At 44.8% G+C, this 25501-nt stretch overlaps 1 protein-coding gene across 6 annotated transcripts in view; it reads right to left on the bottom strand.

Annotated features, from left to right (window-relative positions):
- LOC139410680 (acetyl-CoA carboxylase beta) overlaps window positions 1-25501 on the bottom strand; it is a 56109-nt gene that overhangs the window by 2438 nt on the left and 28170 nt on the right. For 3 of the 6 annotated variants that reach the window (XM_071156073.1, XM_071156076.1, XM_071156077.1), the window contains 34 exons: window positions 24850-24996; window positions 24376-24564; window positions 23989-24089; window positions 23801-23889; window positions 23561-23685; window positions 21398-21511; window positions 21095-21208; window positions 20906-20995; window positions 20681-20799; window positions 19181-19204; window positions 18406-18576; window positions 18174-18273; window positions 17772-17879; window positions 17556-17612; window positions 13598-13639; window positions 13254-13469; window positions 12793-12948; window positions 8513-8716; window positions 8069-8224; window positions 7816-7938; window positions 7407-7676; window positions 6875-6972; window positions 6619-6739; window positions 6342-6452; window positions 5601-5744; window positions 5204-5324; window positions 4893-4989; window positions 4462-4558; window positions 1957-2092; window positions 1608-1785; window positions 1339-1451; window positions 910-1064; window positions 406-576; window positions 17-153 (listed from right to left, as the gene is read on the bottom strand). In XM_071156073.1, the coding sequence (XP_071012174.1) occupies window positions 17-153; window positions 406-576; window positions 910-1064; window positions 1339-1451; window positions 1608-1785; window positions 1957-2092; window positions 4462-4558; window positions 4893-4989; window positions 5204-5324; window positions 5601-5744; window positions 6342-6452; window positions 6619-6739; window positions 6875-6972; window positions 7407-7676; window positions 7816-7938; window positions 8069-8224; window positions 8513-8716; window positions 12793-12948; window positions 13254-13469; window positions 13598-13639; window positions 17556-17612; window positions 17772-17879; window positions 18174-18273; window positions 18406-18576; window positions 19181-19204; window positions 20681-20799; window positions 20906-20995; window positions 21095-21208; window positions 21398-21511; window positions 23561-23685; window positions 23801-23889; window positions 23989-24089; window positions 24376-24564; window positions 24850-24996 (4394 nt within the window). The remainder of the gene's footprint in view (window positions 1-16; window positions 154-405; window positions 577-909; window positions 1065-1338; window positions 1452-1607; window positions 1786-1956; window positions 2093-4461; window positions 4559-4892; window positions 4990-5203; window positions 5325-5600; window positions 5745-6341; window positions 6453-6618; window positions 6740-6874; window positions 6973-7406; window positions 7677-7815; window positions 7939-8068; window positions 8225-8512; window positions 8717-12792; window positions 12949-13253; window positions 13470-13597; window positions 13640-17555; window positions 17613-17771; window positions 17880-18173; window positions 18274-18405; window positions 18577-19180; window positions 19205-20680; window positions 20800-20905; window positions 20996-21094; window positions 21209-21397; window positions 21512-23560; window positions 23686-23800; window positions 23890-23988; window positions 24090-24375; window positions 24565-24849; window positions 24997-25501) is intronic. The other 3 variants (XM_071156075.1, XM_071156078.1, XM_071156074.1) reach the window with 2 other exon arrangements.

Below are 25501 nucleotides of genomic sequence, written 5' to 3'. Positions count from 1 at the left end.
GTGTGTGTGTGTGTACCTGCGGATGTGTTTTAAGGCGTGGTCCCTCTTCAGGTACTTGATGTTCTCTCTGATGGCTGATCGTGTGCCGTCCTCTTTGGTCAAATGTTTCTCCAGCCACTCCACCACCGCTTTGTTGTGGTCCCAAAGGTACGCCTGGAAATGAGGCACAGAATCTCACTCTAAAACACTTCTCCACACAATGGATTGTAGTGAAATAGATTGTGTCTCCCACGCAGTAACCCAACATCTTAAACATTGGATCAAAAATAACTCCTTATTGTCAGAGGGTGACAATTAGGACATGTTTCAGACAGGGCTACATGTTTCAGACAGGGCTACTACACTATAATAGCATAACACCACTTGTATGACATGAACGGAGACATTCAGTTGTGACGTCCATACCTGGACTGTTCCCTCAGTCTCCACAAACCAGCGGCGCAGCATGGACTGGATGTGTCCGTCACTCAGCTCTGGGTTGGCCTGCAGGACCTCACACTTCACCACGCTCTCCAGCAGGAGGCGCCGCAGACGCCAGTAGAAGAAGCTCCGCACGTTCTTCCAGTCCAGGATGTCCTGCATGTGACCACCGGGTTACACAGATCACCCCCGGGTTACACAGACCACCCCCGGGTTACACAGACCACCCCCGGGTTACACAGACCACCCCCGGGTTACACAGACAATAGAGTGAGAGGGAGGGACACTAATGCCCCTGTCCCATTGCAGGTACAGAGAATAGGACTGGCCACGACACATGCATCTCCTGCCAGCCCATGTGCTCCACTTGTAATTTCCTTCAACTTTATTTTGCTTTGCAGTGTTGGCTCTGGGACCTTCTCTTGTTTGATTGACTATCATAACACAGGGAGTGTTGTTGAAAATACAGAGAGAAAAGTTGATTCTTACCGTGATGGCACCTTTCTCCTGCATCCTACCAGGAGTGTCGTGGAGGTCCACAAACTGCACTGCCACCTGGTGGTAAATGGGCAGTAGGAACTCCTCTCTGGCACTCAGCTTGGCCTCCAGGTCCCGCCGCTGTTTGTCCGTCAGCTCGGGTGTACCTGGTCAGTCAAGAGGATTTATCAGCCAGTGTCTCCAATGGAAAGCAGAAAATGTTTGTTTCTTATTGGACAAATCCAGGTAGTCTTATCCTGCTTCAGTCTGATTATTTTTGTTTGGTGCCTAATGACCCAGTTGTTTTTTTAAATAGTTGACATACTCCTTTTACTCTAAACATGCCAAAACTTCAACAATTGTTATAATGCTAATGAAAAAAAAACCATAATGCCTATTGTAGATATGGGTGAAACTACAGGTACTGTTGTAAGAGTTTACCAAGCTTTTCAGCCAGAACGGCGTAGATTGAGTCGATTCGGCGCATGGTCTTCAACAGGTCTTTCCTGCGATACTTAATCTCAACAGTGCCCTCTGCCTCGAGCACACCACCCCTGGACAGGGAGAGCGAGAGACAGAGACAGACAGAGAAGAGGAGAGGGAAGATAAGGGGAGGGTAAAGATGAAGAGAGAGAAAGAGAGAGAGTAAGAGAGCAACTCATTCACAATGCAGGGAAGCTTCTCTCCTGTGTAAATGTAAAAAGGCCCACCTGCTCTCCTTGTCTGCGTAGAGCTCCATGCACAGAGGGTTGATGGTGGGGTCGATCACTACCCAGGATCCCCCTCTCAGCTCGGCGTGCGGCGGGATGTAGATCAACACGGGCTGGCGAAACTCCCGCAGGCCATCAACGATGTAGGCACCGAACTTCAGCACCTGGTCGTACATGTCTAAGAGAGAGAGAAACGCACTTGTGGTTTTATTTTATTCTATAAATGCTGAGAGAAACGGACGAGTAGTTATGGTTTTATTTTATTCTTTAAATGCTGGGGTGTTTTAGTGGCAGTTATTGTTCCAGTCAGTACCAGACCTGGGTTCAACCTGGGTCTACCAGTCTGTACCTTTCATTCCCCCGGAAAAGCCTCTCCAGTTGGCAAACACCATCAGAGGCAGCCGCTCGCGGTTGAAGTCACGGATGGCCTGGGCCGTCTTAAAGGCTGAGTCCGGGAACCACACCTGGCCAGCCTGTTGCACCAGCTGAGAGGAACGCACAGAGAGGGATATTACACTCTGGTGTAGCTGTCATTTCAGTCTGTGTTACCTTGTCAGATCATGTATTTCTTTTCTAAATGATCGAAGGCATCAAAACTTTATTAATGACGGCTTACTAACAGGTCCCCTTGGCATATGACACAAGCAGGTCCATTACGTAATCATTAAAGGACACAACATACACTAGGTGTACAAAACAGAGGGTTGTGCGGACAGTACATCACTGAGGCTGAACTCCCTGCCATCCAGGACCTCTATATCAGGCGGTTTGGAAAGAAGGCTGGGTAAATCGTCAAAGACTCCAACCACCCAAGCCATAGACAATTTTCTCTGCTGCCGCATGAAAAGCGGTACCGGTCTATCACGTCTGACACCAAGTCTGACACCAACAGGCTCTTGAACAGCTTCTATCCCCAAGCAATATGACTGATAAAAATGTATACCTCTATACATATCTACCTCCATCACTCCAGTATCCCTGTCACCTTACCTCCATCACTCCAGTATCCCTGTCACCTTACCTCCATCACTCCAGTATCCCTGTCACCTTACCTCCATCACTCCAGTATCCCTGTCACCTTACCCCTAAACATATCTACCTCCATCACTCCAGTATCCCTGTCCCCTAACCCCTAAACATATCTACCTCCATCACTCCAGTATCCCTGTCCCCTTACCCCTAAACATATCTACCTCCATCACTCCAGTATCCCTGTCCCCTTACCCCTAAACATATCTACCTCCATCACTCCAGTATCCCTGTCACCTTACCTCCATCACTCCAGTATCCCTGTCACCTTACCTCCATCACTCCAGTATCCCTGTCACCTTACCCCTAAACATATCTACCTCCATCACTCCAGTATCCCTGTCCCCTTACCCCTAAACATATCTACCTCCATCACTCCAGTATCCCTGTCCCCTTACCCCTAAACATATCTACCTCCATCACTCCAGTATCCCTGTCACCTTACCTCCATCACTCCAGTATCCCTGTCACCTTACCTCCATCACTCCAGTATCCCTGTCACCTTACCCCTAAACATATCTACCTCCATCACTCCAGTCTCCCTGTCCCCTTACCCCTAAACATATCTACCTCCATCACTCCAGTATCCCTGTCCCCTTACCCCTAAACATATCTACCTCCATCACTCCAGTATCCCTGTCACCTTACCTCTATACATATCTACCTCCATCACTCCAGTATCCCTGTCACCTTACCTCTATACATATCTACCTCCATCACTCCAGTATCCCTGTCACCTTACCTCTATACATATCTACCTCCATCACTCCAGTATCCCTGTCACCTTACCTCTATACATATCTACCGCCATCACTCCAGTATCCCTGTCACCTTACCTCTATACATATCTACCTCCATCACTCCAGTATCCCTGTCCCCTTACCTCTATACATATCTACCTCCATCACTCCAGTATCCCTGTCCCCTTACCCCTAAACATATCTACCTCCATCACTCCAGTATCCCTGTCACCTTACCTCTATACATATCTACCGCCATCACTCCAGTATCCCTGTCACCTTACCTCTATACATATCTACCGCCATCACTCCAGTATCCCTGTCACCTTACCTCTATACATATCTACCTCCATCACTCCAGTATCCCTGTCACCTTACCTCTATACATATCTACCGCCATCACTCCAGTATCCCTGTCCCCTTACCCCTAAACATATCTACCTCCATCACTCCAGTATCCCTGTCACCTTACCCCTAAACATATCTACCTCCATCACTCCAGTATCCCTGTCACCTTACCTCTATACATATCTACCGCCATCACTCCAGTATCCCTGTCACCTTACCCCTAAACATATCTACCTCCATCACTCCAGTATCCCTGCACATGTAAATATGGTATTGGAACTGACTTTTTAAATATGATGCTGACCCATATTGACGCCAATGCTTCCCACAGTTGTGTCGTGTTGGCAGGGTGTCCTTTGAGTGGTGGACCCTTCTTGATACACATTGGAAACGGTTGAGCATTAAAAACCCAGCAGCGGTGCAGTTCTTGACACACTCAAACCGGTGTGCCTGGCACCTACTACCATACCCCGTTCAAAGACACAAATCTTTTGTCTTGCCCATTCACCCTCAATGTCACACAATCCATGTCTCAATTATCTCAAGGCTTAAAAATCCTTCTTTAACCTGTCTTCTCCCCTTCATCTACACACTGATTGAAGTGGATTTAACAAGTGACATCTATAAGGAATGATAGCTTTCACCTGGTTTCACCTGTTCGGTCTATGTCATGGAAAGAGCAGGTGTTCCTAATGTTCTGTACACTCAGTGTACAATGTGGACACTAAGCCACTCACTCTGGCCTCAGAGTCCAAGTTGGCTGGATCGGCCGGGATAGCCACCTCAACGGTGCGTGTTTCCACTGCGATGACACCAATAGGAATCCCTCCTAACCTGTGATGTTTTTTGTTACAAGTTAGTTGTTAATTTACGTTCTGAGCACTAACTTCTCAGGGGTTCCATATCCTGTAGGTATGATGCTTTACATATTGTCAACATGTATGGACCTTTATAATGTCATATTATAACACTTCAAATGTCTCTCTCTATGTAGAAAACGTTTTCTACTGACTCAAAATGGCTGGTATTTAGTAAGGATTCAAATGCATTAGAATTTCATCATAATGCATTGTACCTGCAGACTTGAAGTTTTACTCGTATGTCTTCTGTAAGCATTTCTATCACAGAATTCTTAGATTACAAGTTGCTATTGTGCGTATGTGCGTACCTGGCTCTGCCTACCACTACTGTCTGGGCCCAAGATCCCAGTATCTCCATGAAGGAGCCATGGTCACAGAATCCACTCTGCCAGGCTCCTTTCACAGCTAAACACAACACACAAACAGAGTTGATTTAGTCGTCCACATTAATATGTAAAGTCTATTGCATTTTTTTAATGCACTTTAAATAGTTTTGGTTCGATTCAAAATACAGTACAGTACACTACACCGTGGAATCAAAATGATAGTGATATATCTATAGGGAAATAGAATCTGGGCAGAGTTAAGAGGGTTATGTATTCTGCAGAGTGTGTCTTACTGGGGTGGGGCCTCCCGGCCAGTAGCCAGCGGGGGTCATAGGGAGCCTTGGTGGGGGTGAACTCAATCTCCCTCTCCACTGGGTCCTTGGGTGGGATAACCGGCACCGGAGAGTGCTTGTTCTGAAACCAGAGTAGAACAATGTTCTGAGATCTTCTATCTGGGGGTTGGTCGGCTGAGTTTGACCTCTTACCGGACATCTTTTGCCTGGTCCCAGATCTATTTGTGCGGTCTTGCCAACTTGGCGTTTCAGAGTATAACTGCTGATCTAGGATTAGTTTTGCCTGTTAGATCATAATGAATACGATTATATGAACAGGGGGGACCTGATCCTAGATCAGCACTACTACTCGGATCTGGGATCAGGCTAGGATGTTCTTTCTCTTCTTAGAATGTACCTTTGGCATAAAGGAGAGCCACTGCAGGATGGTGAAAACGCCCTCGAAGTCGTCAGGCACCGTGCTGTGTGTCACGCCATTGTTGTGCATGATCTGGACGCCTCCCAGCTGGTTGTTGGAGGTGTACACCTCTCGGCCCAGGACCTGCAATGAAAACAGCTCCACTGTCAACGAAACTGAAAAAACACCACATATCCAGTGGATTACATTCATCTGGTTCGGATGCTGCGCAACAGGGAAAGGATAGGGAAAGGATAGGGAAAGGACAGGGAAAGGATAGGGAAAGGACAGGGAAAGGATAGGGAAAGGATAGGGAAAGGCGGATACCTAGTCAGTTGTACAACTGAATGCATTCAACTTAATCAGAGAGGTGCGGGGGGCTGCCATAATCAACATCCACTTCTTTACAGCCCGGGGAACAGTGGGGCTACTGGCCCAACAATCTAACCACTAGGCTACCTGTCGTCCAAGTGGTTGAAAAGCAGAAGGCATTAATGGTTATTTAAAATAGTTTTTTATTTTTTTTAAAGTAATAGTTTCACTATTTATGAAATACGATTCTTCTTAAAAGGGTATTTTAGCTAAAAAACATATTTTGATATATTCCTTGTCAGTCCACTGCTGATATGGTCTCAAATTACCATTATGTTATCCTAATAGTGGACCTGTGTTCACTTCTTGGAAAAGTCTTACAAGGTGTCAAAAGCATGATGAATCCAAACAGACAGGACAGAGGCATACCTTGTTGAGGGCTCCAGCCCCAGTCAGGATGATGTGGGAGTTCTCCACCTGGATGACCCTCTGTCCCAGACGCACCAGATAGGCCCCGATCCCAATGGCACGGCACGTCACCTGCAGTAACCAGGACATAACATGGCTTTAACATAAGCTATGAGGCATGGTAGGCCTAACCACCTGGGATATCTAACCCCAGACGAAGAGACGTGTGTGTGTGTGTGTGCGTGCGCGGTTTGCGTGCGTGTCTGTCTGTTGTGGTGATGTGACGTCTCCTCCTGACCATGCTGATGGTGATGATCTCATCGTAGGCCTGGGATGTCTCCCCGGCGATTGTGCCTGATCCCCTCAGGTTCTCCACACCCAGTCCCTCCTCGGTCCCTATGATATCAGTGATAACGTACCTGGAGCCCATTCAATGGGATGGGAGAGAGTGAGAGAGAGTGAGTCAGCGAATCTCTGGGATAACAAACTGTGTGTGTAAGCTGTGCTATTTGATAAAGGGGTGACTAGCCCCAGGTGAAGGGGGTGTGTCCTACCTGGACTCCCCTCCCTCCTCCACATGGTGGCAGTGGACAGCGTTGGTGGAGCTGATGCGGGTGTAGTCCTGGGGCGTCAGGTACAGATACTTGAAACCCTACAGGTGGACACAATAAATCAAACAGTCATCAGTCCAAAGGAAGAGGGCTCACACAGTGACAGAGACAGGGCATGACTGTGTAGAGGCTGATAGTGATTACATTATGCCCCACCCACCACTGTTCTGATCACAATTCTGTTTGTCCAACCTAGTAGACCATGGCACCAGCACATGTGGAGGGAAGGAATACTGGTAAGTCAGAAAAGGAACATGTTTGATTGCCATGACCTCTACTGCAGCAAATTATTTACATTTTGAATGAGTATTTCCAGCGAGAGTGTTTTCCCCCCCTTTACCAGCATGGTTATGCCCTTACAAGTTTCAACCCTGCACCCAAAGACCTTTTTAGAATGACTATTGAGTTGAGTGCATCAATAGTTAAATGGTCTGGCATAGAGTCTACTGGTAAGTAGTGCCTGGTGGTAAGCCACCTTGTAAGGGTCCTGGGGGTCGATCCAGGCCACCTGGAACATGTGTCGTATCTCCTCGGCCAGGCTAATACGCGCCCCGCTGTTGGCTGAGATGTAGATACGTGGAATGCCCTCGTCCCGGGCCAGCTCCGACGCCCGCAGGAACAGCAGGTCTTCCTGGGGCCCGAACGAGCCAATCATATAGGTGATGTCGTTGCAGATGACGATGATGTCGCGGCTCTCGGGATACTCAGGCGTCTTCATCCGCATCCGGAAGGCTACCATTCCCACCTGGGAGGGAGAGAGAGTGAAGAAGGGTATATGCGATTGCCATGTGGTTTTGGGACAACATAGGGGATTTAAAATAAATAGGGTCCTGCTTATCTTTGCTTCAGTTCCTTCCAATCCACTTGAGCATAACGTGTTCTACCTGGTTGTCTCCAGGCAGGCGGTTCATCTGCACCAGTCGGTCCTGCGGGTCCAGCACCAGCTCAGTGCACATCAGCACGTCTTTAGGGTAACTGTCACCCGGACCCCACAGCTTAAAGAGGGCCTATGAGACACATGGGTTAAAAATAAATACAGTCCGCACAGCTTAAACAGAGGAAGGATCAAGGGTAAAAAACTTTTACAGTGAGAGGTAGAGAGAGAGAGGTAAAGAGAGAGAGAGAGAGGGACCCCACCTGTCGGAACATTTCAGGGAAGTCGTAGACGTAGGTGGTGCCCAGGGTCTGAGCCTGGAAGCGCTTGTACTGCAGCAGGTCCTTGGTGACATAGGGATGGTTGATGAGCATGCCGTGCAGAGGGCCCTGCTTGTCCTCGTATGACTGGAACATGATCTAGAGATCGGAGACGGAGGTCAGCAGCAGCTCATAGCTTTGAATTGATAGAGAAACTTAAAAAGAAAGTTCTTATCAATGATTTGTGAAGCATCTAGTCTTCACGAATGCCCTATGAAACCTTTATTAATGGTATAATCTTTACTCCTGCACTGCTTATTCAACACCATTTCTCTGGCTGTGCAGTCTGTACCAATCTGTGCACACTGAATGTGAGTGGCAATTTCCTGTAGCACTGGGAAGCAAGTGAGCTGATCCGGTTTATAGTGCTCTTCCTGATCTACCTACCTGTCCTGTTGAGGGGTCTGTGACTTCCTTATATAGGCTAATGTCCAGGTTGTAGCCTGACTCGTTGGTGAGGAACAGGTGGATGGGGATGGCGGTCCCGGTGGGCGTCAGCCGAATGTTGATCTTCAACTCGGCCTGGAGCACCCGGAGCTTCCACAGCCTACTACCGTAACGCATCACCATGGAGTGCACTGACTCCTCAATCTAAAAGGGGGAAGGGGGAGAGAGAGGACACAGAGAGGCAACACATACACACGTCAAGCTTTATTTATATAGCACATTTCAGACATGAATGCAATGCGCTTCACAGGAAAAAACAATACAGGAAAACTGAAATATTTACTACACAACAAACATAAGAGGATATAAACAAAAGAATAACAATAAAAACTGAAAGACTAAAAAGCAACCCGAGGAAAAATAAAGCTAAAAAGGTGTTTCAATATCTCTTTTAGATATTTCCACAGCTTTGGCTCCCATCAGGTTCTCTGGCAGGTTATTCCAGAGGCTGGGGGCATAATAACTAATGGCTGCCTCTCCATGCCTCTTGGTCCTGGGCTTTGGGATAGTTAAAAGGCCAGTGCCAGAGGACCTAAGGGACCTACTGGGTACATAACTTAAAATCATGTCTAATATGTATTGGGATGCACAATTGTCGATTGATTTAAAAACCAACAGAAGAATCTTAAAATGTATTCTAAAACTCACAGGCAGCCAGTGCAGAGACTTTAAAAGCGGTGTAATGTGTGCTCTCAGTCTGCTGCAGCAGTCTGTATGTTTTGCAGTTGAACAACGGCTTTCTTGAGTAGACCAGACAGGAGAGCATTACAGTAGTAAAAGCATGGATGAGTCTCTCTATCAGCCTGAGATAGAAACGGCCGCACCATGGCAATGTTCCTCAGGTGGTAAAAAGCAATTTGTCACATTCCTAATGTGTGATTCGAAATTGAGTTCAGAATCTAAAACGACACCTAGGTTTTTGGACCTGGTGTTTGATTTTTATTGCCTGTGAATTAAAACATGCAGGACAGATTCCCTCTGTGCTTTGGCTCCAATAATAAGTACATCAGTCTTGTCTTGATTTTGCTGGAGGAAGTTGTGAGCCATCCAAGTATTTAAATCATTAATACAGTCTAATAATTTAACTGTGGAGCTAAAATCCTCCGGTGGCACGGAAATGTAAAGTTGTGTATCGTCTGCGTAGCAGTTAAAATCAATCCTGTGCTTTCTGATTACGCTGCCAAGGGGTAACATATATAAACTGAACAGTATGCAAAAATCGACCATGTGGAACTCCAAAAGGGTGAGAAAAAAAACTCTTGCCCTAAATACACTACATGATCAGAAGTATGTGGACAGCTGCTCGTCAAACATCTCAATCCAAAATCATAGGCATTAATATGGAGTTGGGAAGGCTTTGCACTACATGTTGGAACATTGCTGCAGGGAATTGCTTCCATTCAGCCACAAGAGCATTAGTGAGGTCGGGCGATTACGCTTGGCTCGCAGTCGGTGTTCAAATTCATCCCAAAGGTCTACAAAGGGGTTGAGGTCAGGGCTCTGTGCAGGCCAGTCAAGTTCATCCACACCGATCTCAACAAACCATTTATGTTTGGACCTCGCTTTGTGCGCCATGGCATACTTTCATACTGAAACAGGAAAGGGTCTTCCCCAAACTGTTGCCACAAAGTTGGAACCCTGGGTCTCAACCCCGCCCTGTGCAACTGGGTACTGGACTTCCTGACGGGCCGCCCCCAGGTGGTGAGGGTAGGCAACAACATCTCCACCCCGCTGATCCTCAACACTGGGGCCCCACAAGGGTGCGTTCTGAGCCCTCTCCTGTACTCCCTGTTCACCCACGACTGCGTGGCCACGCACGCTTCCAACTCAATCATCAAGTTTGCGGACGACACAACAGTGGTAGGCTTGATTACCAACAACGACGAGACGGCCTACAGGGAGGAGGGTGAGGGCCCTCGGAGTGTGGTGTCAGGAAAATAACCTCACACTCAACGTCAACAAAACTAAGGAGATGATTGTGGACTTCAGGAAACAGCAGAGGGAACACCCCCCTATCCACATCGATGGAACAGTAGTGGAGAGGGTAGTAAGTTTTAAGTTCCTCGGCATACACATCACAGACAAACTGAATTGGTCCACTCACACAGACAGCATCGTGAAGAAGGCGCAGCAGCGCCTCTTCAACCTCAGGAGGCTGAAGAAATGCGGCTTGTCACCAAAAGCACTCACAAACTTCTACAGATGCACAATCGAGAGCATCCTGGCGGGCTGTATCACCGCCTGGTACGGCAACTGCTCCGCCCACAACCGTAAGGCTCTCCAGAGGGTAGTGAGGTCTGCACAACGCATCACTACCTGCCCTCCAGGACACCTACACCACCCGATGTTACAGGAAGGCCATAAAGATCATCAAGGACAACAACCACCCGAGCCACTGCCTGTTCACCCCGCTATCATCCAGAAGGCGAGGTCAGTACAGGTGCATCAAAGCTGGGACCGAGAGACTGAAAAACAGCTTCTATCTCAAGGCCATCAGACTGTTAAACAGCCACCACTAACATTGAGTGGCTGCTGCCAACACACTGACTCAACTCCAGCCACTTTAATAATGGGAATTGATGGGAAATGATGTAAAATATATCACTAGCCACTTTAAACAATGCTACCTAATATAATGTTTACATACCCTACATTATTCATCTCATATGTATATGTATATACTGTACTCTATATCATCTACTGCATCTTTATGTAATACATGTATCACTAGCCACTTTAACTATGCCACTTTGTTTACATACTCATCTCATATGTATATACTGTACTCGATACCATCTACTGTATCTTGCCTATGCTGCTCTGTACCATCACTCATCCATATATCTTTATGTACATATTCTTTATCCCCTTACACTGTGTATAAGACAGTAGTTTTGGAATTGTTAGTTAGATTACTTGTTGGTTATTACTGCATTGTCGGAACTAGAAGCACAAGCATTTCGCTACACTCGCATTAACATCTGCTAACCATGTGTATGTGACAAATAACATTTGATTTGATTTGATTTAGAATCGTCTAGAATGTCATTGTATGCTGTAGCGTTGCCATTTCCCTTCACTGTAACTAAGGGGCGTAGCCCAAACCATGAAAAACAGCCCCAGACCATTCATTATTCCTCCTCACCAAACTTTACAGTTGGCACTATGCATTGGGGTAGGTAGAGTTCTCCTGGCATCGGCCAAACCCAGATTCGTCCGCCAAACTGACAGCTGGTGAAGCGTGATTCATCACTCCAGAGAACGCATTTCCACTGCTCCAGACCAATGGCGGAGAGCTTTACACTACTCCAGCTGACGCTTGGCATTGTGCATGGAGATCTTAGGCTTGTGTGCGGCTGCTCAGCCATGGAAACCCATTTCATGAAGCTCCCAACAAACAGTTATTGTGCTGAAATTGCTTCCAGAGGTAGTTTGGAACTCAGTAGTGAGTGTTGCAACGAGGACAAACGATTTTTACAGCACTCAGTGGTCCCATTCTGTGAGCTTTTGTGTCCTACCACTTCGCAACTGAGCCGTTGTTGCTCCTAGATGTTTTCACTTCACAATAACAGCACTTACAGTTGACCGGGGAAGCTCTAGCAGGGCAGAAATTTGACAAACTAACTCGTTGGAAAGGTGGCTGCCTATGACGGTGCCACGTTTAAAGTCACTGGGCTCTTCAGTAAGGCCATTCTAATACCAATGTTTATCTATGGAGATTGCATGACTGTGCTCGTTGTTATACACATGTCAGCAACGGGTGTGGCTGAAATAGCTGATTTCCACTCATTTGAATGGGGGTGTCCACATACTTTTGTATATATGGTGTAGAACTAGACCAAAGAGGCCAACCCACCTCTAAAAAGCAGCACTTAAATCCAAGAGTACAAGGACAGAGAGCTGTTTGGCATCTGTGTTGGCTCTAAGATCATTTACCATTTTAACTAAGGCCACCATCATGTAAGATCATTCGCTTCTTAATTCATGAAACCACACAATCCTTAGTTGTATGTTTTTGCTCATAGGCCTGGAGAGGTGTGCTCTTTTCTGTCCAATATGTGTGTTCATTTAAAGGACCTGTTTTGGCCCTGGAGCACCCTAAGAGGTAAAAGTTTTGCATAGCCCCTTTAAAGATGGAATATTACGAAAAGTATTGTCGTCAATCACTTAGCTAAGCACGCTATGGAGGAGCCGGCAGTGCAGATAGGAGGCACACTGACCTTGGAGGGGTCCATGATGACGGTGGGGACAAAGTTGAGGAAGATGTGGTTGCAGTCAGTGCGCACATTATTGTTGCTGAAGGCTACCTCCAGCTCATCCATGGCCTCCAGGAGAAGACGCTCGCCCTCATTCTGCAGGTACTCAAAGGATGCTTCCTGGAGGAGAGAGAGAGAGGTGCAAGAGCTATGAAATAAAAACATTATTCTTAGCAAGACAAACTATTTATCTCAAATATAAGAGAACAAAAACAATACATGTATTTTTAAAGGGATTTGTATTTCATTTAACCTTTATTTAACTAGGCAAGTCAGTTCAGAAAAAAATATTATTTACAATCATACTGGCCACAGAGATAAAAATGGTATCCATGAGTTCATCTGACTCTGGGGAAGTAGATAAAGGGCCTCATTCCCGAAGTATCCCTTTAACTTTGTGTGGCGTTGACTCCACCCCCCTGTACCTTTGTGATGAGGTCAGAGTGGCGAATGATGGCTCGGATGAAGAAGCGGTAATCGGTGACCTCGGCACCCTCCTGCACACGGGCAGAGCCCAGGTACAGGTGCATCTTGTGGTTGGCACAGGGCACGGCTGTCAGGTCAAAGTTACGCATGCGGTTCAACTCCAGCTGGAAGGCCAGAGCAGGCTCCAGGTTCCTGTAGATACGGTCCTCCTGGAACTGGGAGAGAGAGGCAGGGTGGGTGTTGAGAGAGAGATAGTTTACTAGTGTTTTAAAGTTGTTCATGTATAACAAATGTCCAGTTACTGTGAGAACTATTTTGTGTAAATATGTTGTTGTTTTTTTACCCCGTCTCTGGCTCTGAAAGTGAAGAACTTGGGAAATTCCCTCTGGTAAAAATCAGAGAGAAAAATGTTATCAATCTTGGTCGTATTCATTAGGGCACCAAACAGAAGAAAATGGTCAGAAACAGGGAGACTATCATTGTCGAATAAGAAAGGATTGTTTTAATTTTCCATTCCAAAAATCTTTTTATATGACCCTGCTTTTATTAGCCATAGTTTAATGTAAGTTCATGTTAAGTTAATTGTACATTAATCATAAGTTACTGAACAATTTTTGCTACCTTTATTTTAGCAGGCAGTCCCATTGATACCAACATACACACAATTCACAAAATACAGTTGGGGAAATGTGTAGATTGTAAGGAACTAAAAGCTGATTTATTCCGAGGAGACCGAAGAGATTACCAGAGTTAGCCATACCTGAGACCAGGCATGTTAACTCGTACGTCTGAAGGTTATTAATGATGTTAGGTACGGCGGGAGTTTTTGTAAAATAGCTTTAGAAATAAAAAGAGAGCAATGACTCAACCAACAGTGCCTTGCGAAAGTATTCGGCCCCCTTGAACTTTGCGACCTTTTGCCACATTTCAGGCTTCAAACATAAAGATATAAAACTGTATTTTTTTGTGAAGAATCAACAACAAGTGGGACACAATCATGAAGTGGAACGACATTTATTGGATATTTCAAACTTTTTTAACAAATCAAAAACTGAAAAATTGGGTGTGCAAAATTATTCAGCCCCCTTAAGTTAATACTTTGTAGCGCCACCTTTTGCTGCGATTACAGCTGTAAGTCGCTTGGGGTATGTCTCTATCAGTTTTGCACATCGAGAGACTGAAATTTTTCCCATTCCTCCTTGCAAAACAGCTCGAGCTCAGTGAGGTTGGATGGAGAGCATTTGTGAACAGCAGTTTTCAGTTCTTTCCACAGATTCTCGATTGGATTCAGGTCTGGACTTTGACTTGGCCATTCTAACACCTGGATGTGTTTATTTTTGAACCATTCCATTGTAGATGTTGCTTTATGTTTTGGATCATTGTCTTGTTGGAAGACAAATCTTCGTCCCAGTCTCAGGTCTTTTGCAGACTCCATCAGGTTTTCTTCCAGAATGGTCCTGTATTTGGCTCCATCCATCTTCCCATCAATTTTAACCATCTTCCCTGTCCCTGCTGAAGAAAAGCAGGCCCAAACCATGATGCTGCCACCACCATGTTTGACAGTGGGGATGGTGTGTTCAGGGTGATGAGCTGTGTTGCTTTTACGCCAAACATAACGTTTTGCATCGTTGCCAAAAAGTTCAATTTTGGTTTCATCTGACCAGAGCACCTTCTTCCACATGTTTGGTGTGTCTCCCAGGTGGCTTGTGGCAAACTTTAAACAACACTTTTTATGGATATCTTTAAGAAATGGCTTTCTTCTTGCCACTCTTCCATAAAGGCCAGATTTGTGCAATATATGACTGATTGTTGTCCTATGGACAGAGTCTCCCACCTCAGCTGTAGATCTCTGCAGTTCATCCAGAGTGATCATGGGCCTCTTGGCTGCATCTCTGATCAGTCTTCTCCTTGTATGAGCTGAAAGTTTAGAGGGACGGCCAGGTCTTGGTAGATTTGCAGTGGTCTGATACTCCTTCCATTTCAATATTATCGCTTGCACAGTGCTCCTTGGGATGTTTAAAGCTTGGGAAATCTTTTTGTATCCAAATCCGGCTTTAAACTTCTTCGCAACAGTATCTCGGACCTGCCTGGTGTGTTCCTTGTTCTTCATGATGCTCTCTGCGCTTTTGACGGACCTCTGAGACTATCACAGTGCAGGTGCATTTATACGGAGACTTGATTACACACAGGTGGATTGTATTTATCATCATTAGTCATTTAGGTCAACATTGGATCATTCAGAGATCCTCACTGAACTTCTGAAGAGAGTTTGCTGCACTGAAAGTAAAGGGGCTGAATAATTTTGCACGCCCAATTTTTCAGTTTTTGATTTGTTAAAAAAGTTTGAAATATCCAATAAATGTCGTTCCACTTCATGATTGTGTCCCACTTGTTGTTGATTCTTCACAAAAAAATACAGTTTTATATCTTTATGTTTGAAGCCTGAAATGTGGCAAAAGGTCGCAAAGTTCAAGGGGGCCGAATACTTTCGCAAGGCAATGTATGTGACTTTCCAACAGTAAAGAATGCAGTGAACAGAACATGTCGCCTTGTAATAAAACGAAGAGCGCTATGTCTAACTGCATCTAATGGCTTTAAAACCTTTTACGGCAGTGGGCTAAATCACACAGTGTCTCTTGGTAGTCTTAAACAAATCTACTTTGAAACAAAAGTATACACTTCACACACATGGTTATGGTCTTAAAAAAAGAAGACACCTTTACCATGTCAGATATACAGTTGAAATGTATTACATTTTGAGTTTGCATCCCAATATTACACTTTTTTTGCAATTTTATAACTGACTTCATGCAATTCTACAAATTTTCCCATGGGGTGGAGACAAAATGAGCAGTTATACAGCACATTTTCTGCAATTCTACACATTTTGCCATAGGGTGGTGTCAAATGTTTGCAGTTCTTAATATGATAATGGATGATCAATGGGCTCCAACCTGGTCGGTAATTTGACCAGGCTTACTACAAGTTTAGATAGCTGGCCGCTAGACTAACTTAACAATAAAAAAAACGAATATCTGACATGGGCTACAGGAGTGACTGCTGATGCACAACCACATTTCTGAAATTGCAACTTGTGTATTCTATTATTCTAACTGTCAACAGTTGAGACCCCTGACTGAGTTCCTAAAAAAAATATATTATAGCCTATGGCGATAATGTCGCCATAGGCTATGACCGGTAGGAACGTTGATTGAATGATCTGCTTTCTACTGTTTAGCGAGAAGTAAGACCTATTTCTATAGAAGAAACCCATTTGTATTCCCAGCTTCTTAAATAACTCATCAACATGCTTTTTAAGAGACAGCTTATTGTCTATCCAGATGCCCAGATATTTGTATGCAGGAACACAATCAATGGAGACACCATCCAAGGTACATACTTGTATATTATCAAAAATCTTTTGGCAAGCAATCCAAGTACAGTCAGTCTGAACATCTCGACGTTGGTTTGGAGTTGATAGCTTAGACGGTGAAAGAGGACATAGGTCTAGAATTTATTTTACCATTCTAGTCTATGGCTCTTTTTTCCATTAAAATGCACTGTTTAAGATGCTCAATAGCTACTTTTCGTCACTCTAAAGTCCGACAATCAGCTTGTGATTGGTAGCAGATATTTTTGTTACGATTTCAGACTTGAATAGCAGGGAAGTAGACCAAGATGTCATACCCTCTAACCTTTTGTCTAACTTGTTGGGAAAGTGGTGAAAATGTCAGTTGTTTATAAAAATTTTGAGAAAATGTTGTTGATGCGGTTACTTAAACACCTGTAACGTTTGATCAGTACCAGATAATTCTGTTCTGATTTCAGATTTGAATAGCAGGGAAGTTGACCAAGATGTCATACCCTCTAACCTTTCGTCTAACTTGTTGAGGAAGTGGTCAAAGGAGCTGATTTGTGTCAAAAGTTGCATTCACAGCGAATGGAATGTTGGAAGTCATGATGTCACAATGGAAGCTTTAGAATGTTGAAGAAATAGTGTGAAAGTGGATGAAGTTCAATACATTTTATGAGTATGATTAGTATAGGAAAGTGTATAAAATCACGCTATTCAAGACCAGTCTACTTGTTTTAAAGTTCGAATTGCGTTTCTAGCTCAGACGGTGTAAGAGGAGCAGCATTGTAAAGAATAACTAGAAGTCAGAAATGAGTGGTACAATATTTAAAGTGTGGCTGCTTTTGCAAGCCACACTTATTAATAGTAAGAGATGACGGAGTACTACTCACCATTTTATTCAACAACAACAAAGGGAATTTCAAATGGTCTTGTAGAAGCATCTTACCCTCTGTGCGACTAAAAACGTGATCCTTCGGATGCCGTGCTCAAAGAGTAAAACTTTCTGGAATAAGAAATTATCATATCAAGTATAATCCTAGTGCAGAAATCATAGGACACTGGGATAATAGTGAAGGGGTGAACCCCTTTAAGATTCCCCCCTATGAGAGAAATCCATAATGTTACTGAGAGAGTTTGGGGGGGGATGAACAGTGCTGCTGACCTTAGACTGGGCGAAGGCAGCGAAGGCTGTGACCAAGGCATCGTCATTCTCTGTGTCTGCCGACTTGATGGACACATTGATGATATGGATGGGGTTCTCCCTCATGTTCTGCAGGTGCGCAGGGGAAATAATCAATCACAGCTTAGTGAGAAATCTCAGCCTTCCCACTCATATATCAAATGATCCTCTTAAAGATACTCTATGAGACATACAGTTAATTAACATAGATGATAACAAAATAATATAAATGTCTTATATTATAAACATACAAATCATTAGAATTAGGCAAACAGTATATATTTTCTGTCTGATATTTTGGTCCATTTAGGGGGCGGCTCGCAACCACCACCAGAGTCAAAAGGTCTGTAAAGCCTGTGTAACACGATCCCATCACATGGTCACCTTGCAGTTGTCCTCCTCGTAGAGGCTGGGGCAGGCCTCGGAGAACAGCGGGCTCTCCAGGAGCGGGTCAGCAAAGCTGGAGATGACCTCATCAAAGTTCCTGCAAACACAGCCAGCGGATGGACACACTGGTTAGGTCAGAACAAGGTGTAGTATTACCCTATATTACCCAGCCTACATATTTCTACCATGCAAACCTGACACCCAAGAGTTGATCTCTGTGCTATTTCACCTTTTGAAGTCTTCAAAACATTGGAAGGCCACCATGGCCCCCATGCGCTGACAGGGGGGAGAGAGTGCCCCTTCTAGGAAGAGCTCGCTACCCTGCCGCCTCATCTCAAACTGCCCTGTGCTGTTCACCGGCATCGCCACCCTGAGGGGAGGGAGGATACACTGGTGACTCCTGGGTAGGTTTGGGGTGGGCACAGAGAGCAATGTTCAGTTAAGGTTGGGGGTTGCTTTTCTTCAGCACTAGGCATGGTGAACAACCATCAACACAAATGAGTGTAGGTGCTGGTGATCAACTGACAGCAAGTTTACATCATGATGCCAACAGCATACTGTACCTGTTGTCTTTCCACAAAGCATAACAGACAGCAATATCTTTGTTCACTAGACACTTTTTTTCTTTGATAATACGTTTCATAATATGAACTGATTGACTGATTGTGTTTGATTGGAAGTGGTGGGGCAGATTACTACAGTGGCCTATGAGGGTCAAATCAGCCTCTGGTAGAATACAGAATCCCCTTTTTGTCACAAAGGAATCACACAAGGTTTTAAAAGGCACAATGCATACTGTAGGTCAGACAAATTAAATGTGCCTCCCAAAAGCTAATTATCTCTATGAAAGTTAAGACAAACAATACACAACATTAGAAAGTCATTTGGCAGAGGTTTACAGTTTTAAAAAGAGAGGGGGGAAAGCCATGCATTGCTAGGAGACATACACAGACAGAGCCAGACACCGTGTGGCAGGATGCCTGGAAGGAGGAGCTGTAATCTACCTGTTCAGAGTAGGGCTGCTCCCTCTGAAATCAGACAATTGGCAGGTGAATGTTCGCAGTGGATGATCCACCTGAAAGCTCTTCCTTTACCTCTTGCATTCTTATTAGTTTCAAAGCACCTTATGACATACTCTAGCTTTGCACACATTAATAATCACCATGAACAATTATTTTAAAGTTAAAAAGTTAAAAGCAGCTTATGGGTAATTGTATTTCTGTACTGTGTGTGATTGAGATCCATTGTGATCTTTCAGGTTGCATTCATGAAACCAGACTTATAACAAAATAGGAGAGCAGAGAGAAAAGTTAAGCCTCTGCAATCAGGGTCGACTTTCAGTGAAATAGAATTTGCAACACTCACACAAAATTGGGGGGGGGTTGAGCAAGGACAGAGAGGGTGTACTGCTGTGCCCCAAATGGAAGCAGCACACAGACTGTACCATGACCAGGGGTTACATGATTTATTAGTGCTCTCAGTATAGGGATTGAACATCAATTGGCTCATTCGTTAACAAAGATACACGCCCCCCCCCCCAAAAAAAAAAAATAATAAACCAGATACAATAGATTTCCATTCACATTGCTTAACATAATTAAAGCCTTACGTGGTGAATAGTGAATTAACTACAAACAACTTTTTTTTTGACACAGCTATCATAATGGCAGAGTTGTAACTTTGTGTTGTAAACTAACTGTCATTTCTATGTCTATTTTCGAATCCCAGAGTTTATGGCAAATTGCACCCACCTTGTTCCTTCTATCTCAACTCACAGACGTCTTACTGGCCACTTTTTGGCACAAGGGGAGACCTGGCAGCTATGGATGCCTTGTACCTGGCAGCTATGGAAGCCTTGTACCTGGCAGCTATGGAAGCCTTGTACCTGGCAGCTATGGAAGCCTTGTACCTGGCAGCTATGGAAGCCTTGTACCTGGCAGCTATGGAAGCCTTGTACCTGGCAGCTATGGAAGCCTTGTACCTGGCAGCTATGGAAGCCTTGTACCTGGTAGCTATGGAAGCCTTGTACCTGGCAGCTATGGAAGCCTTGTACCTGGCAGCTATGGATGCCTTGTACCTGGCAGCTATGGAAGCCTTGTACCTGGCAGCTATGCATGCCTTGTACCTGGCAGCTATGGAAGCCTTGTACCTGGCAGCTATGGAAGCCTTGTACCTGGCAGCTATGGAAGCCTTGTACCTGGCAGCTATGCATGCCTTGTACCTGGCAGCTATGGAAGCCTTGTACCTGGCAGCTATGCATGCCTTGTACCTGGCAGCTATGGAAGCCTTGTACCTAGCAGCTATGGAAGCCTTGTACCTGGCAGCTATGCATGCCTTGTACCTGGCAGCTATGGAAGCCTTGTACCTGGCAGCTATGGAAGCCTTTTATTGTATGTTGCAACGGTCAAAATGATGTGAATTCCATAGTTGGGAGATAGGGTAGAGAGTTTGGTGTAGAGTTGCTTTATGATGCTGGCAGAGAACTGGTGCCGTTGGCTGGGTACCTGTTGGGGTGGGACGACGGCAACATGAACTGGAAGTCTACAGCACACGTCCCGTCCTGCAACTGGCGATGCTGGAGGCTGTTCAGCTCATAAGCAATGTAGCCCCTGCGTACGTACACCTATAGGGAGGGGACAGCAGGAAGAGAACATAAGGGAGAATTTTTGCAAAATGATCGCCATCAGGATGAAGCCAAATCCGGTTTATATGCTGTTCACTATGCTCACCTCCAAGGCAGCCATGCACACCACCCGGTTAGAATGGTAGAAGAAATTGGGCAAAACATCGAAGATGGTGGTCTCAGACAGGATGAGTTTCTGCCGAGGGGAAAAGCAATATTATCCTTTAGATGTTGTGTAAGTCAACAACAACAAAAAATGCTGTTTTGCATACAACGCAGAAAATATGATGCTCACCTTCAGGTTCTCTGGGCAGAACTGGTGCCCATATATGTCAATGGCAGACAGAAAGATGGACTCCACCTGGTTGTGCCTCAGTTCATAAGAGGGCAGATGGGAAGCTATCAAAACCTGAAAAATACACACTTGTCCATCAATATCTGGTGTTTTGTAGCTACTAAACTGCCTATCTAAGTGAATAACATCTATCATCTTATCTGACTAAGGTCTTACAAGTCTGACTGAAGTCTTAGAATGATGAAGAACAGTACACTCCATTGTGGGAAAACGTAATTCAGTACAAACAGTTGCGAAAAATACCTGTCTGGCACGCAGAGCCACCTTTGAGTTCTCCATCTTGTTGAGCTGTGTGAGCTCGTTCAGGATGGCCATCAGCTCATCTGTTACGGTGGGGTCCCGGCCACACAGCTGATCCTAAACATCACCAGGGATACACAACCCACTCCCTATTAGCATTAGAGAGACATAAAACATGGCCCCAATACAACAAACTACATATGTAGGGAAACTGCATTGCAGGTTCACTGAAAATTATTACAATAATAATTTTGTATTATAAAGACAGGTGTGGTTTCAGAACCTGGTCTCAGAGCATTTTGTATTATTCTGTAAGTAAATCCGAGACACTCGATTTAGTATGATATTTTACATTTCTTATGGTATGTATTCATTTGTGGATGTCCATCACCCATTTCGTATGATATGTCACAAATTACAATTCGGGGGAAGGGTTAACTAACATGCTAAGTAGTTGCAAAGTAGTTAAAAATATGCTAATTATCTAAAATACTAAAGTTGTCTGTGATGAGATTCGAACTAGCAACCTTTGGGTTGCTAGACATTTGCGTTATACGCCCACCCCCTCAGTTATAAGCTCACCCCTCCACCCCGACCAACCACCCTACTTTCGTTTTTTGCCTTAAGTAACCATACCAAATGTAACATATCATACTACACTGAACAAAAATAGAAACGCAACATGCAAAGTGTTGGTCCCACAAGCATTTCGCTACATTCACATTATCATCTGCTAACCATGTGTATGTGACAAATAAAATGTGATTTTGATTTGATGTTTCATGAGCTGAAATAAAAGATCCCAGAAATCTTCCATATGGACAAAAAGATTATTTTGCTCAAAGTTTGTGCATTAATTTGTTTGCATCGCTGTCAGTGTAAATTTCTCTTTGCCAAGATAATCCATCCACCTGACAGGTGTGACATATCAAGAAGCTGACTAAAAAGCATGATCATTACACAGGTTTATGCTGGGGACAATAAAAGGCCACTAAAAATGAGCAGTTTTGTCACAATGCCACACGTCTCAAGTTTTGGTGGAGCCTGGAATTGGCATGCTGACTGCAGGAATGTCCACCAGAGCTGTTGCCAGAAAATGTAATATTAATTTCTCTACCATTAGCTGCCTCCAACATTGTTTTAGAAAATTTGGCAGTACATCCAACCGGCCTCACAACCGCAGACCACATGTATGGCGTTGTGTGGGTGAGCGGTTTGCTGATGTCAACATTGTGAAAAGAGTGTCCCATGGTGGTGGTAGGGTTATGGTTTTGGACGGCATAAACTACGAACAACAAACACAATTGCATATTATCAACGGCAATTTGAATGCACAGAGATACCTGATGCCCATTGTCGTGCCATTCATCCGCCGCTATCACTTCATGTTTCAGCATGATAATTCACCGGATGCGAAATGACTACATGACGCAAGGATCTGTACACAATTCCTGGAAGGTGAAAATGTCCCAGTTCTTCCATGGCCTGCATCCATGGCCTGCATACTCACCAGACAGGTCACCCATTGAGCATGTTTGGAATGCTCTGGATCAACGTGTACGACAGCGTGTTCCGGTTCCAACCAATATCCAGCAACTTCACAAAGTCATGGAACAGGAGTGGGACATTCCACAATCAACAGCCTGATCAACTTTATGCGAAGGAGATGCATCGCTCTGCATCTGACTGGTTTTCTGATCCTCACCCCTACTTATTTTTTTTAAGGAATCTGTGATCAACAGATGCATATCTGTATTCCCAGTCATGTGAAATCAATAGATTAGGGCCTAATTAATTTATTTCAATTGACTGATTTCCTTATATGAATTGTAACTCAGTAAAATCTTTGAAATTGTTGCATGTTGCGTTTATATTTTTGTTCATTATATTTTTGTTCACTATAATTTGAGTGTCCCGGACACTTACACTTACATTTACTATGCTACGTCTAGTCTATGAGGCCAGGCTGGGTTTTAATTGCCAATGACAAAGTCAAGCAGAGAACAGCTTGCAGGTTGTGTTGGTTGACCGCTACGATATAGCATAAACATTTGCGCAATGCATCTTCCTTTATAAAGATTGAGGCTGAATTGATGTTTAAGCTTCACTTGTTCTTCATCAAGTGGAGGCGGAGCTGTGGGTGTTAAGTTGAGAAAGTATTCTTACAATAAGCATAGTGACCAGGATGTTCTTTTTGGATACTTGGGCGTGAGAAAAGATGCTCTCCAGCACAGGGGTCATGTCAGGCTTGTACTGCTCCCTCAGGTTGATCACACACTTGTCGTAGTGAGCTGTTCACAAAAGGAAAAAATATTGGAATACCAAGTATCACCACAATATAAAATAGCAGACTGTATCCTGCAGTTGTATATGTCTTGATTATATCCACAGTGAAACACCAATCACCTTGCTGGAACTGCATTTCAACCTGAAGGTAACGGTTGAGCAGATCAAGCACCACAGACTTCATGTAACCCCGGATTCCACTGCGGTACCTGTGACACATTCATATCACAATCCACTCAAACATCATATATCTGAAGTCATGTTTGTTATGGAGTGATGATTCAGATGTGAAATAAGAGAAGTGTGACCTCTGCACCAGCTGGACGATACTCTGAGTGTTCATGAAGAACACTTCCCGGTCAGCCTTCCTCTGTAAGGTGGCCGCATGGCTGTCCAGGATACAGGCAATCTAAAATGGAGGGGGAACAAATTCAGTAGGCGTACTGTAGAAGGATTCACTTCATTAGTTGAGAGGTGGATGCAGTTCACTGTGCATTTATTCAATTCCCAGTCCCAAGTCTGATCATGTGGTGGCGATTGTATGGTGCCTGACAATGACTGTAAGAGTTGGCAAGACGGCACAAAAAGATCTGGGGACCAACCTGCTACTAAGGTACTCCGAGGCCACTCACTTTGGCGAAGTGAGAATGGTCAGACGGAGCATATCAGTTAGGATTCCAGGCTAAGTCACTCACCCTTTGGCTGGGGAACTGGCAGAGCACCGAGGTGATGTTGCTGGCGTACTGGGCCATGACTTTGCGGATGGCCTTCTCCACACCGGGCGGGATACGGCTGGACACGCTGGTCATGATCTCCTGCAGCTCCAGCAGGGGAAGCGAAGGGTCCCGCAGGGTCTTCATCAGGGAGCCCACCCAGAGCTTCACCTGAAGGGGTGGGGGGAACATACTGTCATCACACCCTTATATCACACCCTTGTCCCACAGCTCAATCAACATTCCCATTCTACAGTGTGCACAAGGGATAAAATTGCCCGCATTCCAACTTGTCTTCATAACAATCTGACAAGATTTACGTGGTTCCGGAGAAGATAACTTCTTTGGGGCATTATGCGATCTGATAATCTGCGTGACTACGATAATAATGTCGACCTGGAACCTTGCGACCCCTCTATTGGTATGTGCAGCGCTGCAGTAGGTGGAGGCCCACACCTTGTTGCTGAAGTAGGGCTCGGTGAGGCAGTAGCCATCCATGACCTTGACCAGGTTCTCCAGGACCATGTGGAAGACCTGGTGGAGCTTCTCCCCCACGATGGGCAGCGGCTGCTGGGCTGGGAGAGAGGCCGTGTTCAGCTCCACCTAAGAGATCCACAGGAAGTCTCCAAATGTGTGACTGACCACTGCATCATCCCTGCTATTGACTGGCTGACTGATGGGACTGTTGTGTAGGTGGGTTCTTGTCCATGCCTATGTGAAGGCGTGTGATTTACATGATGTACACTACCGTTCACAAGTTTTGGGTCACTTAGAAAATCCTTGTTTTTGAAAGAAAAGCACATTTTTTGTCCATTAAAATAACAAAAAAATTGATCAGTAATACAGTGTAGACATTGTTAATGTTGTAAATGACTATTGTAGCTGGAAACGGCTGATTTTTTATGGAATATCTACAGAACAGAGGCCCATTATCAGCAACCTTCACTCCTGTGTTCCAATGGCACGTTGTGTTAGCTAATCCAAGTTTATAATTTTAAAAGGCTAATTGATCATGCAATTATGTTAGCACAGCTGAAAACTGTTCAGCATTTGAGCGATCGATTACAGGCTCAAAGTGGCCAGAAACAAAGAACTTTCTTCTGAAACT

This window comes from Oncorhynchus clarkii, chromosome 6 (genome assembly GCF_045791955.1).
Source record: "Oncorhynchus clarkii lewisi isolate Uvic-CL-2024 chromosome 6, UVic_Ocla_1.0, whole genome shotgun sequence".
NCBI classification, from domain to species: domain Eukaryota; kingdom Metazoa; phylum Chordata; class Actinopteri; order Salmoniformes; family Salmonidae; genus Oncorhynchus; species Oncorhynchus clarkii.
Note: the sequence above shows the minus strand (reverse complement) of the source record. Positions and strands in the feature narration are given on the sequence as shown.